The 17,897-nt window shown below is 42.5% G+C and overlaps 1 protein-coding gene across 7 annotated transcripts in view; it reads right to left on the bottom strand.

Annotated features, from left to right (window-relative positions):
• HEATR5B (HEAT repeat containing 5B) overlaps positions 1–17,897 on the bottom strand; it is a 297,408-nt gene that overhangs the window by 15,170 nt on the left and 264,341 nt on the right. For 6 of the 7 annotated variants that reach the window (XM_033938914.1, XM_033938913.1, XM_033938919.1 and 3 more), the window contains 2 exons: positions 7,842–8,066; positions 388–539 (listed from right to left, as the gene is read on the bottom strand). In XM_033938914.1, coding sequence (XP_033794805.1) covers positions 388–539; positions 7,842–8,066 — 377 coding nt within the window. Of the gene's footprint in view, positions 1–387; positions 540–1,741; positions 2,204–7,841; positions 8,067–17,897 lie in introns of those variants that run through there. The other variant, XM_033938920.1, reaches the window with a different exon arrangement.

The following is a 17,897-nucleotide window of genomic DNA, read 5'->3' as shown; positions in this document are numbered from 1 at the left end:
ATATTTCTGGGCCATAAACCTAGAGCTCTGCCCGGTATTGTGTTTAGGTTCCATCTACTGGCATCTCCATCAAAGCTCACTCCTGCCCATCTAAACCATCCCAGTCATTGAAGCCCTCCCCAGCTCATCCTCAACTGAATGACCATATAAGGGACAAGTTTATCTCATTGATCGCACTTATGGTTATATCTTATCATTTTACTATTGTTAAGTTATAGCTTGACATAAAACTTATAATTTTATTAATATCTCCTGTGCATTTGAACTTAAGAGGTGGTCAATAAATCTCAATATATAACTAAAATAAATACATACATATGAAAAAGGACAGACTAAGCTTATTTATTACTAAAGATTCTCTTTGCCTAATGTAAAGACACTGCTTACCCAAGGATCATTGGACTTTAGTACATTTTTAAATCTTTTCACACATCCATCCTGTAGAGACTGGACACCTATTACTTCTGCGCTTGCAGACCAAAGGAAAAGGACAATGGCAGTAAGCATGCTCACGTCATCCAGAGCAGGACTGCTGTCTTCTGATTAAAAAATAGAACAAAACAAAAATTCCTTAGCAACTGCTGATGGTAATACAGGTTCAAATGATACAGCATAAGGTGCACTTATTCTTAGATTTATGATTTATGATTGAATTGGAATAACCAATTTTTTGTGTAATACAGATTACTAATGTAAACCCTGCAAAGTATGATTTTTCAAATGATATACTATCAGAAATTATATTTTTTTAAAACTTCAGAAATTAAGGGGTGCTTTTACTAAGGCACGCTAGCTTATTTTAGTGCGCGCTAAACGCTAATGTGTCCATTATATCCTATGGACGCGTTAGCATTTAGCGTGCACTAAAACAGCTAGCGTGCCTTAGTAAAAGCACCCCGAACTTAATTTGCCCAATAGCTATGAAAATCCTTCTCTTCTTATTTGAGCAAGAACAAACTTATCAGTGATGAGTTATCAATATATGCTATTAGCGGAGTACTGTCTTCATTGCTGAATTTAAATTGAGTAAAGAATTTAGCTTCCAGATCTGCTATCATAACCATGCATGTAAAAGATCAGAACAAAAGCACTTAGGGGAAGGAGAGACAAAGGGATTTTGGATTTAACGCATGCCTTTATCAGTTATATCTCAAGGCAAGTTACATTTAGGTACAGTACATAATTTTCTGTCTCTGGAGGGCTTACAGTCTAAAGGGCCCTTTTACCAAACAGTGGTAAAAAGTAACCCTGGCACATCTTTACATGGGTTTCATGTATGTTAATCTGAATTTGTCCAGTATTTTTAATATTTGATAAATTATTGTTTTTATTTACCTATTTTAATTGTTTCCTATAATCTTTTATAATATACACCATCTAGACATGTATTTTGATAGATGGTATATAAAAAATAAAGAAACTTGAAACTTGTCATTCCTGTAAGCTAAGGCCATTTTACCAATAGGGTAAAATAGCTAATTTTTGATATTTTTCTTAATAGTGGCCATGCTCTAATTTTCCCATTAGCGTACGAGTCCCTACCACCACCTACTATTTAGGCAGTACGAGATCATGTTACATGCTGAAACATTTCAGACTTTTTGATATTGACTAGAGAATGACACGGGGACAAATTTTTCCCCGTCCCCGCGGGGACTCATTTTCCCGTCCCGTCCCGAGTTCTTTTCCTGTCTCTGCCCCATTCCTGCAAGCTCTGTCCTCATTTGCAAAAGCCTCAAACACTTTGAGATGGATAACCTGGACATACAGATGGATAAACTGGACTTACTGGCCTCATTTGTGTATGCTAGACACTACAGACATTTTAAACATATATTTTCCCATAGCCAGGCCCAGCCTGTACCTTGCTGTCTGTGAACACATGTATCCTTTGAAATGCTAACCCAGCTGGCCTTTGTGCTGCAAAGTTCCTGTCTCCATTCCCTGCTGGGAGGATATTTCTCCAAGGTTCTGCTGAATTGTTATCAGTGCTGTATGACTTCACATATGCCAGGCACCCTGGAAAGCCATAAATCATTTATAACGAGCAAGGATCCCTGAAGGACGATGTGGGTGTAGAGAGATGAGAGAACTTGGTACCAAAACATTTGCTGCCTATCCCTGAAGCGAGTTATGGGAACCAAGCACAGCTGGGGTGTTGAAAGGTCACCCTTGCCAACTTTCAGCATACAAGGACGCCATCCTGAAGATGCACAGAATTGTAAAACCACAAATTAGCATCTGCAAGGTGATTCTCTAATACGTGTCATTCTCTAATACTGACTGCCATACCTGTGGCTGTCCTTTATTCTCCTTTCCATCCTTAAAAGGATGCATGTATAAAAGATTTCTTGAAAGAACATTATCTTTCCAAGCAGGTAAATGGAGTAAAATTCTAAGTGGTCTAACTGCGGCTTCTTATTCCTATCAAGATTTTAGGAAAAATGTTAAAACTTATCTCTTTGATAAATTTGCCTGACATTTTTTAACTATATGAATTTCAATGCTATTGATATATCATCGCTGTGCTGTCCAGCTTCTCTTTATTGTAAACCACAAAGAACTGAGAGGTACTGCGGTATAAAAATAAAAATTTATTATTATTATTATGCTCTAAGCCAGTGTTTTTCAACCTTTTTTGGGCAAAGGCACACTTGTTTCATGAAAAAAATCACGAGGCACACCACCATTAGAAAATGTTAAAAAATTTAACTCTCTGCCTATATTGACTATATATAAAGTAATTCTCTTGAATAGGAATCAAATAAACACAAAGAAAGTATTTTATAATTACTTTATTACAAAATAAAAATTATAAAATACTTTATTCAGTGCGAAACCTGGGCCTGTTTGGCTGAACACAAAGCTGATATTCTGGCTGGAATCGAAGAAAGACACACACGTAGCTCTTCGTCAACAGCTCTCAGTCTCTCTCTGTATTTGGTTTTTATAGCATACAAAAATAGACAAATATACCCTCCATCCTTTTTATTAAACCACAATAGCAGTTTTTAGCGCAGGGAGCTGCGCTGAATGTCCAGCGCTGCTCTTAACGCTCATAGGCTCCCTGCGCTAAAAACCACTATTGCGGTTTAGTAAAAGGTGACCATATTGTAAAATATAGACAGCAGATATAAATTCAGTAAGTGAAGGGAAGTGAAGGGAAGTTTTCATCTCTGGGAATTTACCCAGTTAACTATTAAGTTATTTGGGCAAATTCCTTTGAAAACTGTGGTAATACTGCCTCCACTTTGCTAAATTTAAAATAAAATCATTTTTCCTACCTTGTCTGGTGATTTCTGGTTGCACTTTCTTCTTCTGACTGTGCATCCAATCTTTCTTCCCTTCTATCAGCCTGTATGCTTTCTCTCCTCCACACCTCATTCCTTCCCCCAACTTTTTCTTCCTCTCTCCCTGACCTTTCTTTCTTTTTTTCTGTTTCTCTTCTTTCCTTCTGTTTCCCTGCCTGCCCCCTTTCTTTCTTTCTCCCTGCTGTTCCCCAAGCCACTGCCACTGCCGCTGCCATCGGGGAACAGGACCCACCAATGGATAACAGGCCCCAAAGCCGACGCCGACGCATGCTCTCCCTGACGTCAATTCTGCAATCGGAGAGGAAGTTCCGCCCAGCCAGGCAGCGATTGGTTGGCCCGAACTTCCTCTCCGACTAAAGAATTGACGTCGGGGAGAATTAGACTTATCTGCTCGATAGATTAGATCGCCAAGACAAAGTGAGTCCTGGGTGATAGACTCACTTTGCCTTGGCGAGCTACTGGCGCCCCTGCCTCGGGCCCCCTGTCAGCTCCGGGCCCGGCGGCCCTGCGGCACACCAGGCAGCATCTCGCGGCACACTAGTGTGCCGCGGAACAGCGGTTGAAAAACACTGCTCTAAGCATATGCTAATCCAGGGGTGCCCACACTTTTTGGCTTGTGAGCTACTTTTAAAATGACCAAGTCAAAATGATCTACCAACAATAAAATTTTAAAAAACACAAAGCACACTGTACGCTGAGAAAATGTTAATTATCATTTGTTTTCGGGGTTTTTATCAGAGGTCGAGGCAGATGACTCTATGCAATGTCACCTCAGTAACAACCATACAAAAATAGACAAATATACCCCCTCCCCTTTTACTAAACCGCGATAGCGGTTTTTAGCGCAGGAAGCTGCGCTGAATGCGCTGCTCTTGATGCTCATAGGCTCCCTGCACTAAAAAACGCTATTGCGGTTTAGTAAAAGGGGGCCATAGTGCAAAATATAGACAGCAGATATATATTCTCAAAATGGACACTGACAGCTCACTGTTTCATTTCCATTTCCTATGGAAAGCCACAAGGCAAAGAGGACCTACCCAGTCTCCTTTTTACAGTGTGGCCTGATGGATCAGCATATTGTGATACCTACTACTGGAGATAATTTGAAAGCGTCTAGAGTGCATTTTACAGTTACAGCTTATTAGAAATTTGATAAAAACGCTTATAAAAACTTTCTAAGTGCTGTACAAACTAAATGGGGGTATAAACATTCACAAAAATGCACATCGATACCTTTGCACATCAATACCATTTAATGGAGACTGAGTACTTACATGACTTTCAGTAGACAATGACTAACAGGACCATAAGGAAAAAAGGGAAGAACTACAATATTATAAAGAAAGTTAACATTGAGGGGAAGAACGCGAGGAAGGGTGCAAGTCTGGATAGGAATAAAAATGTTAAAGATTAACAGAAACTATGAAGGAAAACCTAATTAGTAAAATTCATATACAGAGGTTAGAATGTTTAGCTATCAAATGCATCCTTAAAAAGGAATGCTTTAAGAGATGACTTAAATTTACCTAATATGGATTCCTCTCTAAGGTAATTAGGGAGTGAGCTCCAAAGCTGGTGTGTAGAGAATGAAAAAAAATCTCATTTCGTCTTGTGCCAATGATTTTTAGAGAAGGAACTACAAGGAGGTTATGAGCATTCAAATGAAGAACTCTAATAGTAGAGTATGGAATCAACAATCTATCAAGGAAGATAGGGAAGTGATTAAGTTGGATCTTAAATTTTAGAAGGGCAATTTTATATGAGATTCGATGAGAAATTGGCAACTAGTGGGCATTTCTTAAGAGAGGCGGATACTTTTGAAAATAGAGTTACAACAGTCTAATTTTGATATAATGAGAGAGTGAATGAGAATATTGAGTGCAGAAGAATCTAGTACCTTTGTCAAAGATCTGATCATGCGTAGCTTGAAGAAACAACTACCAAGCACAAAACTTGATTTCTTGAAGATTTCTGTGATGCAGGAGATGTCAATGTAGAGTTTGTGTTGTTGAATGATGCCAAATTTTGTCATAGATTATTAATTTTTATTTTTTTTTTTTGAAAAATATACTGCTATGTCATTTACAGTAAGGGTAACAGAGAAAAAAATCTACTGATACTGGTGATGCCTGGCTATTTTCAAAAATGTAAATTTCTGCTTCCCCCTACCACCAACTCCCCACTGTACTTCCCTTTTAATTTTTGTAAACCATGTCGAGCTCTATATTTATAGAGGAGATGCAGTATATAAGCTTAAGGTTTTAGTTTAGTGATGCCAAGTCTCTAAGAATCAAGTACAGTTTCTTAAAATTGGATAGTTTTGCACATATGTAATAATAATAATAATTTTATTTCTTATATACCGCTATACCATAAGTTCAAAGCAGTTTACAACAAGTTACATACAATGAGAGTAAGAAATGTTTACAACAAGAAGTAAGAGATTTTTACAACAAGAAGTAAGAGATGTTTACAACAAGAAGTAAGAGATGTTTACAACGAGATACATACAATGAGTGTATGAGATGTAAGGGGAACAGAAAAAGTACTTTCTGGGATACAAATTGCAAATGGAAGAAAACCAAGATGGTTTGAATCAAAAGGAAGTATCTAGTCAGAGATTGGGGTGCAGGGGAAAATAATTTGGGTGGAATACCTATACAAATGGGAAGAAGGATGAGTTAATCTAAAATCAAGAGAATTGGGGATTGGGATGAGGATAGCTGAGGGGGATTGGGCAAGAATTAGGAATTAGAATTTGTTAAAGAGATGGGTCTTCAGTGATTTTCTGAAGTCGGCGTAAGAAGTGGCCTCGAGAATGGGTTTTACGAGCCATGTGTTCAGTTTGGCTGCCTGGAATGATAACATTCTGTCTAGGAACTTCTTATAAAGACATGATTTCAGGGATGGGTAATTAAAGAGATTTATTCTGTGAGAGCTCTTATTAGAGCTGTTGAGGATGAATTGAGAGGCGAGGTAAGTTTGTAGCATCCCAAAGATAGCTTTGTAGCTGATGCAGGCAAACTTGAAGAGTATTCTGGATTCCACCGGCAACCAGTGGAGTATCTGGAAGTATGGGGTGATATGTTCCCATTTTTTTAAACCAAAGATGAGCCGGACTGCAGTGTTCTGAATTAATCTCAGCTTGTTAAGTGTCTTCTTATAAGCTCCCAGATATATAATGTTGCAGTAATCCAGCGTACTCAAGATGGATGAAAGTAATTGAAAGGATGAATCATCGAAGTATTTTTTAATGGTGCGGAGCTTCCATAGGACTGATATACTTTTTTTGAACATTAAATCTGTATGCTTTTCCAGGGTTAGGTTTTTGTCAAGGGTGACTCCTAGTATTTTTATAGTTTTGTCAATTTCGTAATCACGGCCATTCACGTGAATCGTGTTGTCTTTTATCTTTTCATTGGGAGATGCCAGGAAAAATTTAGTTTTTTCTGTGTTCAGTTTTAGTTTGAAGGCCGACATCCAAAGCTCTATTTGCTTTAGGATGTTGGTTAAGAGATTAATAAAGTCTGAAGACAGACAGATTAGTGGTAGCACTACAGTAATGTCGTCAGCGTAAATGTAAAAGTTGAGTTTTAGGCTTTGTAGCAGGTGTCCCAATGTGATAAGGTAGATATTAAATAGGGTCGGAGATAGCGGGGAGCCCGGGGTAACCCGCAGTTGTTTTTCCAGCTGAAGGAGAATTTGTCTTCTTTGAATACCTGATAGGATCTGAACTCGAGGAATTCCTGGAACCTATTGTAAGCGTTTTCTGTGATGCCTAAGGATTCTAAACAGTTCATTAAAATGGTGCGATCTACTAGGTCGAAGGCACATATGTACTGTTATGAGTACTTCAATCATGCAGTTTCCTTATTTCTTGCTTTAAGCTTTTGCTTATTTTTCCTATGGCTGGTGTACTGATTTGCTTTTTGTGGACTATTATTGGTTATTTCCTGTACCACAAGAGGAAGTATGTCATTACAATTATGTTTTAACACTTTACAGAGGTACATAAGAGACGGTCCCTGTACTATTTGGAGCTTAGAATCTAGCATGTTTTACTCATTCTATTAATTCTGTAAACGGCTTTGGCGCATTTTGTGAAACGAAGTACAGGAAATTTTGGAATAAATATGAGTCATGCTCTATGCTTGTCTTATCTGTCTTTACTGAATTTTTGGAGAGATATTCTGCCCCCAGATAGAGATATTCTTGACCTCTTATACATAATTTTTTTTTTACATGTGTTGGATTGGAGAGAATAAACATTCATAACTTGATTTATTGGAAGATGTCTTCATTCTGTGAACATGTGAAAAATACCTCATAATCTATCATTATCCAATAAAAACAACAACGCAACACGTAAAGGATATTAGGTACTGAATCTTGGTATCCAAATGTACTTTTCATCATGGTGATGCTGTTAAAAAGGCACGATTTTGTAGTGTCTTTAACCTTTTATATATGGTAATCATTTTCAAAAACTTAGTTTTTTAAAATGTGTTTTATGTACACTGGTAATCTTACCTGGCTCGGAATATTCCAAGATAGATGCCAGAGTACTACGGATAAGAGTTGTCCATTGTTGGCTTGTTTTGTCGGTTTTGGCCAATGTAGATGTCACAATAGTTTTTATCCCCTGCAGCCCAGCACTGACTGAAGGTGGGATCTGATTATCCACTGATTTTATTGCTGTCTCTTTCAATACCCTTGTAATCAGGTAAAGAATTGTGGGTAATATTGTCATGCATCCTGCAACAAAAGAAAATACCTTTCTAAGGCTAATTATAAGACAACACAACAAATAATTATTTACCATAAGTAGTGTTAATTGCACTACCCATTTGGAAGGAAAATAGTCTTACTTTGAAGCATCTGTGAGTTTGAACATGCTAGTCCTGAGTAAGGATCTGCTAAAGGGAAGAAAAACTCCATTGGAATATCTTATCTGCTGGCATTCAAATTTGGTAAAAGGTAAAACTTGGGCTTCAGTAGGTTATTTCATTGTCCCTCTCTTTTACATTTTAGTTCAGAACTCTGCTTTTTCAGCAAAGTCAGTTTAGGCAATAGTGTAGCCCAGGGGTGCCCACACCTTTTTGGCTTGCGAGCTACTTTTAAAATGACCAAGTCAAAATGATCTACCAACAATAAAATAAAAAAACACAACACAAAGCACACTGTACCCAGAGAAAATGTTAATTATAATTTATAATTGGGGGGGAGGGGTTTTTCCCAAAGAAGTCAAAGTAGATAACTTTAAAATATGCAATGTCACCTCAGTAACAACTATACAAAAGTAATAATAATAATAATAATAATAACTTTATTCTTGTATCCCGCAATACCATGGAAGTTCAATGCGGTTAACAATAGAAGAGACTGTACATTTACAGCGATGATACATATTACAGTGTTATTACATTTACAAAGATGTTACATAAATAGCAGTAATAAAAAGGCATATACTAAAGAAGAGACTGTACGTATACAGCGATGTTCCATGTTAAAGCGGTGGTACATTTACAGTGATGTTAAATATGAGGCTATGAAAAGGCAGGGCAATTAGATAAAACAGAGCTTGAGAAAGAGAGGCCATAGTGGCTTGGGAGGGGGGCGTAGTCAGAGGGAATGGAGGCATGTCGAGGTCAGGAGGGTGCAGGGAAGGGGGGAAGGCAGCGTTAGCGGAATTTGTCGAAGAGGTAGGTTTTTAGTGACTTCCTGAACAGGTGGTAGGGTGGAGAGTTGGAGATGAGGGCGGTAAGGCAATTGTTCCATTTGCCCGCTTGGAATGCTAGGGTTCTATCAGTGAATCTCTTGTAGAGGCAGCCTTTTAGGGAGGGAAAGGTGAATAGGTGGGCGTTTCGTGTGCGAGAGGGGCCTGCTATTTCAAGGTGCTCAGACAAGTAGATTGGGGAAGATCCTGTTAGAGTTTTGAAACAGAGGCAGGCGAACTTAAAGATGATCCTTGCCTCTACTGGGAGCCAATGGAGTTTGGTGTAGTAGGGGCTAACATGGTCGTATTTTTTGAGATCATAGATGAGGCGGACGGCCGCATTTTGGACTGTTCTAAGACGTTTGATGGTATTTTTATAGGATCCCAGGTAAATAATGTTGCAGTAGTCTAATATGCTTAATACCAGAGATTGGACGAGTAGACGGAAGGCTTGGTGGTCGAAGTAACGTTTGATGGTGCGCAGTTTCCAGAGGGTACAGAAACATTTTTTCACCTGGGCACTGGTATGGTCATCGAAGGTTAGGGTGCGGTCCAGGATGACTCCAAGGATTTTTATGGTGGGTAAGATAGGGTAATCTAGCCCATTCAATCTGAGGGAAGTGTTTGTTAATTTGTGGTTGGGACTCGCTAGGAAGATTTTGGTTTTTTCAGAGTTCAATTTTAATTTGAGTTTTGAGGTCCACAGTTCTAACTTGGTGAGGATAGATGCGATGAGTTTTTCCGTTTCTAGAGTGAGTGAGGTAATGGGAACAATGATGGTGATGTCATCTGCATATATGAACGATTTTAGGTTAGAGTTTGCTAGGCTTCGTGCCAGAGGGGTCAAGTAAATATTGAATAGGGAGGGGGATAGGGGAGAGCCTTGTGGGACTCCACAAGGGTTACGCCAGTGGTGGGAGAAGGCTCCATTACTGTGGACCTGGTAGGTACGGTTGGTTAGGAAGCCTGTGAACCAATCTATTACCTGACCGGAGATGCCGATGGAGTCAAGGCAGTTGAGCATAATGTCGTGGTCGACCAGGTCGAAGGCACTACTCAAATCGAATTGAAGTATCAGGGCGCTTTTACCCAGTGAGAACAGGTGGAGGAGGTAATTTATCAGGGCAGCTAGGACGGTTTCGGTGCTATGATTTGGGCGGAAACCGGACTGGGAGTCATGAAGAATATTGTACTTGTCGAGGTAATTCGTAAGGTTGTTGTTGACAAGACCTTCCATGAGTTTTTGGAAGAGTGGTATGTTGGCGATGGGTCTGTAGTTGGTGATGGAAGAGATTGGCTCCTTGGGTTGTTTAGGGATAGGGGAAATGAGGATGTGGCCAAGTTCGGACGGGAAGTGTCCAGTGGACAGGCATAGAGATACCCAATTGAAGAGTTCTGCTTTGAATGATGGGGGGGGCGCATTTCATGATGGTGGGAGGACAAGTGTCTAATAGGCAGTTGGAATTGGCGTATTTAGAATAAAGTTCGAGGAATAGATTCCAGTCAGGATTTACAAAGGAGGTCCAGGACATGTCGGCTATTGAACCTTCTGTGTCTGCTGCGCGTAGGTTGAGTGGGGGATCGGGGCTGTGAGCTGAAAGAGACAGTTTTAGAGTGTGGATTTTGTTCGCGAAGTGGTCGGCTAGAGTGATTGCGGAGGGAGGGAGGTCGGAGGTGGGGCGTTTGTGAGAGTCTATGTCGAATAGAGAGTTAACTAGTCTAAAAAGTGCTTTGCTGTTTAGAGAAGGGGAGTTTATTAGTTGGGAGTAGTGTTTACTGCGCTTATCGATGATCTGTTTTTTGTATTCTTTGACTTTCAGTCGCCAGGTAAGTCTGTCTAAATCAGTCCCTGATTTACGCCAGATTCTTTCATGTTTCCGGACTTCTCGTTTTATGGTCAGGAGGTCCGCGTCAAACCAGCTGTTTGAGGGGCGAAGAGTTTTCGAGCGAAGTTTAAGAGGGACAGTGGTGTTAAGAACCTGGTCGCTAAATTTTTCCCAATTTAGGTGGAAGTTGGGGTCTACGTCGGAGTCGGAGATGAGAGTGTAGTGTGACCAGAAGTCTGCTGGATTAAGATGTTCTCTTGTCCAGATGAATTGCTTTGTATGGATGGGGTTAGGCTTTTTGTCAGGTTGTTTTTTGTGCCAGGCTAGTTCAAAATTGCACAGGAGGTGGTCAGACCAGGGGGTATTTGACCAGGTTTGGTCTGAGAGACTTATATTGGGAGTGGTGTTGGTATTGGAGAGAAAGGTGATGAGGTCGAGGTGGTGGCCTTTGTTATGGGTTGTGGTTTGGGGGGGATTGGAGAAGCCTAGTGTCGTGAGAAAGGAGAAAAGGTCTGCGACATTTGGGTTCTCTTTCTGTTCTAGATGTAGGTTGATGTCTCCTGCTAAGAGATTGTAGGTACCTGCTGACGAGTTCGCAAGAAGGTGCTCGTAGAAATCATCTTTTGCTTGATTCCATTTATTAGGGGGTATATAGAATAGCGTGACGATTAGGTTATCTATACAGTCTGTTTTGGAAATTTTGCAGGTGAGGATTTCTAGGTCCTTGGTTGATTTAGAGTCTAGGACATGGAAGTGAAGGTGATTATGGAGAATGATAGCGAGGCCACCTCCTCTTTTTGAATTTCTTGAGAGAGTGATAATTTTGTAGTGTGGAGGGAGAATGTCCCCTATGATGGGGTCCTGGTCGGAAATGAGCCATGTTTCGGTTAGGAGGACAATGTCTAAGCGAGTTTCTTCCAGCCAGTCTTTGATGAGCTGGGCCTTATTTCTAGCTGAGCGGATGTTCAAGTAGGCACAAGGAAGAATGGATTGTTGTGGGGGGCAGGAGGGTATCGTACGTTGCAGATATTTTAGAGATCGTTTTCTTTTAGGAGTTGGTCTAGGAGGGTGGTGGGTGGTATTGATCACAGGAATTGGGAAAGGACCTGCTTCTGTGCAATCGTGTATAAGTCGATGAGGGTGGAGGAATTTGTCAGGAGCGGGGATACTAGTCCAAGTGGTGTAGGTTGAAATAGGTTCGAATGCTAGGACATTTGTAATCCAGCCTCTTGTGCTAAGCAAATAGAGGAGGAGAAAGGCGGGAAGATTATGAGTGATGCTGGTCATGTTGGAAATGTTGGCCTGGTCAGGAGGGGGGAGAAAGATTCTGAGAGGCTAGTGTGAAGGGGAGACCAAAACTGGGTTCGCAAGGGGGAGATTGAGGGGTGTTGGGGGAAGAGGAGGGCTAGGGGAGAAGCTTAGAGAGGGGTAGCTAGGTAGAAGCAGAAGGCCTGGGAAGTGGAAGAAAGAAGAGCGTAGTTCTGTGAGTCAAAGTTCAAAATGAGGTTGGAAGCATTTAAGATGAGATGGACTATGAACAGATCTGTACTAAGTGAGGGCGATGTGTAGGTATAAGAGACTATGAACAGGTCATAAGATGGAATTAAAGGTAAAAATATGTAACAGGTTTGAAATAGGAGTCGTGGGTAGATACAGAGAATAAATCTGTGAACTTGAGAGGAGATGATCAGATCAGGGAGGCCGCAAGTGGGAGTCAAGGAATATAGTACGTGGCCCTCGGGAGTTAGTGACACTGAGTTAGGTGTCGGTCTTTGGCGGCTGAGCCCTTGAGAGGGCTGGAAAGGCAGGCCAGATGCCGAAGTGGCTGTTGGGGACGGGGCAAACCGCCGAACGCGTTGCTCCTCCGGTGCAGTGAAGGGGGACGACTCGATCTCCCTTCCCCTTCACTGTGCTGGAACAGGGAAAAAGGCCCGGTCTGCAAAGCCCTTAAGAGGGCTGGAAAAGCAGGCCAGGTGCCTAAGTGGCTGCTGGGGGCGGGGCAAACCGCCGAACGCGTTGCTCCTCCGGTGCAGTGAAGGGGGACGACTCGATCTCCCTTCCCCTTCACTGTGCTGGAACAGGGAAAAAGGCCCGGTCTGCAAAGCCCTTAAGAGGGCTGGAAAAGCAGGCCAGGTGCCTAAGTGGCTGCTGGGGGCGGGGCAAACCGCCGAACGCGTTGCTCCTCCGGTGCAGTGAAGGGGGACGACTCGATCTCCCTTCCCCTTCACTGTGCTGGAACAGGGAAAAAGGCCCGGTCTGCAAAGCCCTTAAGAGGGCTGGAAAAGCAGGCCAGGTGCCTAAGTGGCTGCTGGGGGCGGGGCAAACCGCCAAACGCGTTGCTCCTCCGGTGCAGTGAAGGGGGACGACTCGATCTCCCTTCCCCTTCACTGTGCTGGAACAGGGAAAAAGGCCCGGTCTGCAAAGCCCTTAAGAGGGCTGGAAAAGCAGGCCAGGTGCCTAAGTGGCTGCTGGGGGCGGGGCAAACCGCCGAACATGTTGCTCCTCCGGTGCAGTGAAGGGGGACGACTCGATCTCCCTTCCCCTTCACTGTGCTGGAACAGGGAAAAAGGCCCGGTCTGCAAAGCCCTTAAGAGGGCTGGAAAAGCAGGCCAGGTGCCTAAGTGGCTGCTGGGGGCGGGGCAAACTGCCGAACGCGTTGCTCCTCCGGTGCAGTGAAGGGGGACGACTCGATCTCCCTTCCCCTTCACTGTGCTGGAACAGTAGACAAATATACCCCCTCCCCTTTTACTAAACCATGATTGCGGTTAGTGAAGGAGGAGAAAGAAGTCACGGAAAGACTGAACATGTTCTTTTCGTCTGTATTTACAAACGAACACACAACCAACATACCGGAACCTGAGCAATTCTTCAATGGAAATCAAGCAGAAAAATTAACATTCATGGAAGTGAGCCTTGAAGATGTGCGCAGGCAGATAGATAAACTAAAAATTGACAAATCTCCAGGTCCGGACGGAATCCATCCAAGGGTTCTGAAGGAACTAAAGGAGGAGATAGCAGAACTACTGCAGCAAATAAGCAATCTATCCCTGAAAACAGGCGGATTGGAAGACGGCCAACATCACGCCCATCTTTAAAAAGGGATCAAGAGGTGACCCGGGAAACTACAGACCGGTGAGTCTGACCTCGGTTCCCGGAAAAATGGCGGAAGCACTGATAAAAGAAAACATCGATGATCACTTGGAAAGAAACAAACTTCTGATAACCAGCCAACATGGTTTCTGCAGGGGGAGATCGTGCCTAACCAACTTACTACACTTCTTCGAAGGAATTAACAAACAGATGGACAGAGGTGACCCCATAGACATCATATACCTTGATTTCCAAAAAGCTTTTGACAAGGTGCCTCATGAACGATTACTCCGGAAACTGAAGAACCATGGGGTGGACGGAGACGTACATAGATGGATCAGAAACTGGTTGGCAGGTAGGAAACAAAGGGTAGGGTTGAAGGGCCACTACTCTGACTGGAGGAGGGTCACGAGTGGTGTTCCGCAGGGCTCGGTGCTCGGGCCGCTGTTATTTAATATATTCATAAATGATCTAGAAACAGGGACGAAGTGTGAGATAATAAAATTTGCAGATGACACCAAACTATTTAGGGGAGCTCGGACTAAAGAGGACTGTGAGGAATTGCAAAGGGACTTGAACAAACTAGGGGAATGGGCAACAAAATGGCAAATGAAGTTCAACGTTGAGAAATGTAAAGGATTGCATGTGGGAAGCAGAAACCCGAGGTACAACTATACGATGGGAGGGATGTTATTGAATGAGAGTACCCAAGAGAGGGACTTGGGGGTAATGGTGGACAGGTCAATGAAGCCGATGGCACAGTGCGCAGCGGCCGCTAAGAGAGCGAATAGAATGCTAGATATAATCAAGAAGGGTATTACAACCAGGACGAAAGAAGTTATCCTGCCGCTGTATCGGGCGATAGTGCGCCCACACCTGGAATACTGTGTCCAGTTTTGGTCGCCATACCTTAAGAAGGATATGGCGTTACTCGAGAGAGTTCAGAGAAGAGCGACACGTCTGATAAAAGAGATAGAAAACCTTTCATACGCTGAGAGATTGGAGAAACTGGGTCTCTTTTCCCTGGAGAAGAGGAGACTTAGAGGGGATATGATAGAGACTTATAAGATCATGAGGGGCATAGAGAGAGTAGAGAGGGACAGATTCTTCAAACTTTCAAAAAATAAAAGAACAAGAGGCCATTCGGAAAAGTTGAAAGGGGACAGATTCAATACAAATGCCAGGAAGTTCTTCTTTACCCAACGTGTGGTGGACACTTGGAATGCGCTTCCAGAGGACGTTATAGGGCAGAATACAGTACTGGGATTTAAGAGAGGATTGGACATTTTCCTGCTGGAAAAGGGAATAGAAGGGTATAAATAGAGGATTATTGCTCAGGTCCTGGACCTGTTGGGTCGCCGCGTGAGCGGACTGCTGGGCAAGATGGACCTCAGATCTGACCCAGCAGAGGCATTGCTTATGTTCTTATGTTATGTTCTTATGTTTTTAGCACAGGGAGCTGCACTGCTCCCGACGCTCATAGGCTCCCTTCGCTAAAAACCGCTATTACAGTTTAGTAAAAGGGGGTCATAGTGCAAAATATAGACAGTAGATATAAATTCTCAAAACGGACACATTTTGATCACTAAATTGAAAATAAAATCATTTTTCCTACCTTTGTTTTCTGGTGATTTCATGAGTCTCTGGTTGAACTTCCTTCTGACTGTGCATCCATTATTTCTTCACTTCTTTCTGCCTCCTGCATGCATCCTCTCCTCCAGACCTCATTCCATTCCCCAACCAATATCTCTTTCTGTCCCTCCATGACTCCAACTTTTTCTTCCTCTCTCCCTGTCTGCCCCTGCCACACTCCACTCCCTCCCCCAACTTTTTCTTCCTATCTCCCTGCCCGCTCCCTTTTCTTTCTTTCTCTCTCCCTGCCTCTCTCTTTCTTTCTCTTTCTCTCTCCCCCTGCCCCTTCTGTCTTTCTCTCTCCCTGTCCACGCCAAGTCATCGCCACCGCAGATTTCTCCCTGCTTTCCTGATGCCGCAAAAGCCAGGCCTGTGCAGCCACTGCACAAGTGCTGGGCCCACAAGCCTTCCCTCCTGACGTCAATCCTGACATCAGAGAGGAAGTTCCAGGCCAGCCAGGCCAGAGATTGGCTGGCCCAGAACTAGAAGCTGTGATGGAAGAAGATGAGTTGGATATAATGGGAATCATGGAGATGTGGTTCATAGAGACCCATGACTGGGATGTAGTTATACTGGGCTATAATATGTTCAGGAAAGGGTATGAAGGAAAGGAGAGGGAGTAGCATTATATGTTAAAGATTATATTAAAGCCATACAATTGCCAGATCTGCAGGATAAGGAAGAGGCACTGGTAAAGCACAGTTACTTACTGTAATAGGTGTTATCCAGGGACAGCAGGCAGCTATTCTCACATATGGGTGACGTCATCAGCGGAGCCCGGATGCGGAAGCTCGCAAGCAGACTTGCTTGAAGAAACTCGAAGTTTCGAGTCGATCGCACTGCGCATGCGCGAGTGCCTTCCCGCCCAGAACAGGGCGCGTCTCCTCAGTTCAGATAGCTAGCAAAGAAGCCAACCAGGGGAGGTGGGTGGGTTGTGAGAATAGCTGCCTGCTGTCCCTGGATAACACCTGTTACTGTAAGTAACTGTGCTTTATCCCAGGACAAGCAGGCAGCCTATTCTCACATATGGGTGACCTTCAAGCTAACCAAAATGGGATGGTGGGAGTGTTGGCAATTTAAGAGAATAAATTTTGTAATACTGTTTGGCCAAACTGTCCATCCCGTCTGGAGAAAGTATCCAGACAATAGTGAGAAGTGAAAGTATGAACTGAGGACCAAGTAGTAGCCTTGCAAATTTCCTCAATAGGTGTAGATTACATTACATTACATTACATCAGGGATTTCTATTCCGCCATTACCTTGCGGTTCAAGGCGGATTACAAAAGGTTAGTTTAAGGACAGAATTACAATGAATAAAGAATTACAGCGTTACAGAATGACAGAATTATATGAATTGTAGAGCATAGCTAGAGAGGTAATATGAAGATCTTGAGGGCTTTTAGTGGTCGTGTTTTTATTTCTGTTTTAGGAATTTCTTGAAAAGTGTGGTTTTTATTTCTTTTCTGAACGTCTTATAGTCTGGGGTGGTCATCAGAAGGTTGGAGATTTGGTTATCCAGTCTTGCAGCTTGTGTGGCTAGGAGGCCGTCATGTTGTTTTGTTCTTTTCACTTCTTTGGATGGGGGGGGTATGAATGGGGAGTGCGTTTTTCTGTGTCTGGTGCTGGTTGCTTGGATGAGGCGATTATTCAGGTATGATGGGCTGTCTCCGTGTAGTGTTTTAAATAATATGCAGTAAAATTTAAATTGGATTCTTTCTTGGATTGGGAGCCAGTGTGAGTTGATGTAGGCTTCAGTGATGTGGTCGTATTTTTTCAATGAATAGACGAGTCTTAAGGCTGTATTTTGGATTGTTTGGAGTTGTCTTATCGTAGTCGCCGGACATGGGAGGAAGAGAATGTTACAGTAGTCCAGTATTCCTAGTACTAGTGATTGTACTATAAGTAGGAATTGTGTGCCTTCAAAGAATTTTCGGACTTGTCTCAGGTTTCTCATGATTGCGAATGATTTTTGAGTTGTTTTGTTTATTTGTGGCTGCATTGTGCAGCATCTGTCTATGGTCATGCCTAGTAGTTTTATGGTTGTTTGGATGGGATATTTGGTTGCGTTTATGTCTAGGATGGTTGTGGTTTGGATCCTGTCGTTTTCTAGGAGGATGAATTTGGTTTTGTCTGAGGAAAGCTACTGAAGCTGCCATTGCTCTAACTTTATGGGCTGTAACTCTACTGTGGAGGGGTAATCCAGCCTGGGCATAGCAGAATGAGATACAAGCAGCCATCCAATTGGAGATGGTACGCTTAGAGATAGGATGTCCCAACTTATTTGGATCAAAGGAGATAAAAAGTTGAGGAGCAGTTTTGTGT

This window comes from Geotrypetes seraphini, chromosome 3 (assembly GCF_902459505.1).
Source record: "Geotrypetes seraphini chromosome 3, aGeoSer1.1, whole genome shotgun sequence".
Classification (NCBI taxonomy): domain Eukaryota; kingdom Metazoa; phylum Chordata; class Amphibia; order Gymnophiona; family Dermophiidae; genus Geotrypetes; species Geotrypetes seraphini.
The sequence above is the reverse complement of the archived record's forward strand: the minus strand, read 5'-3'. Positions and strand labels throughout refer to the sequence as shown.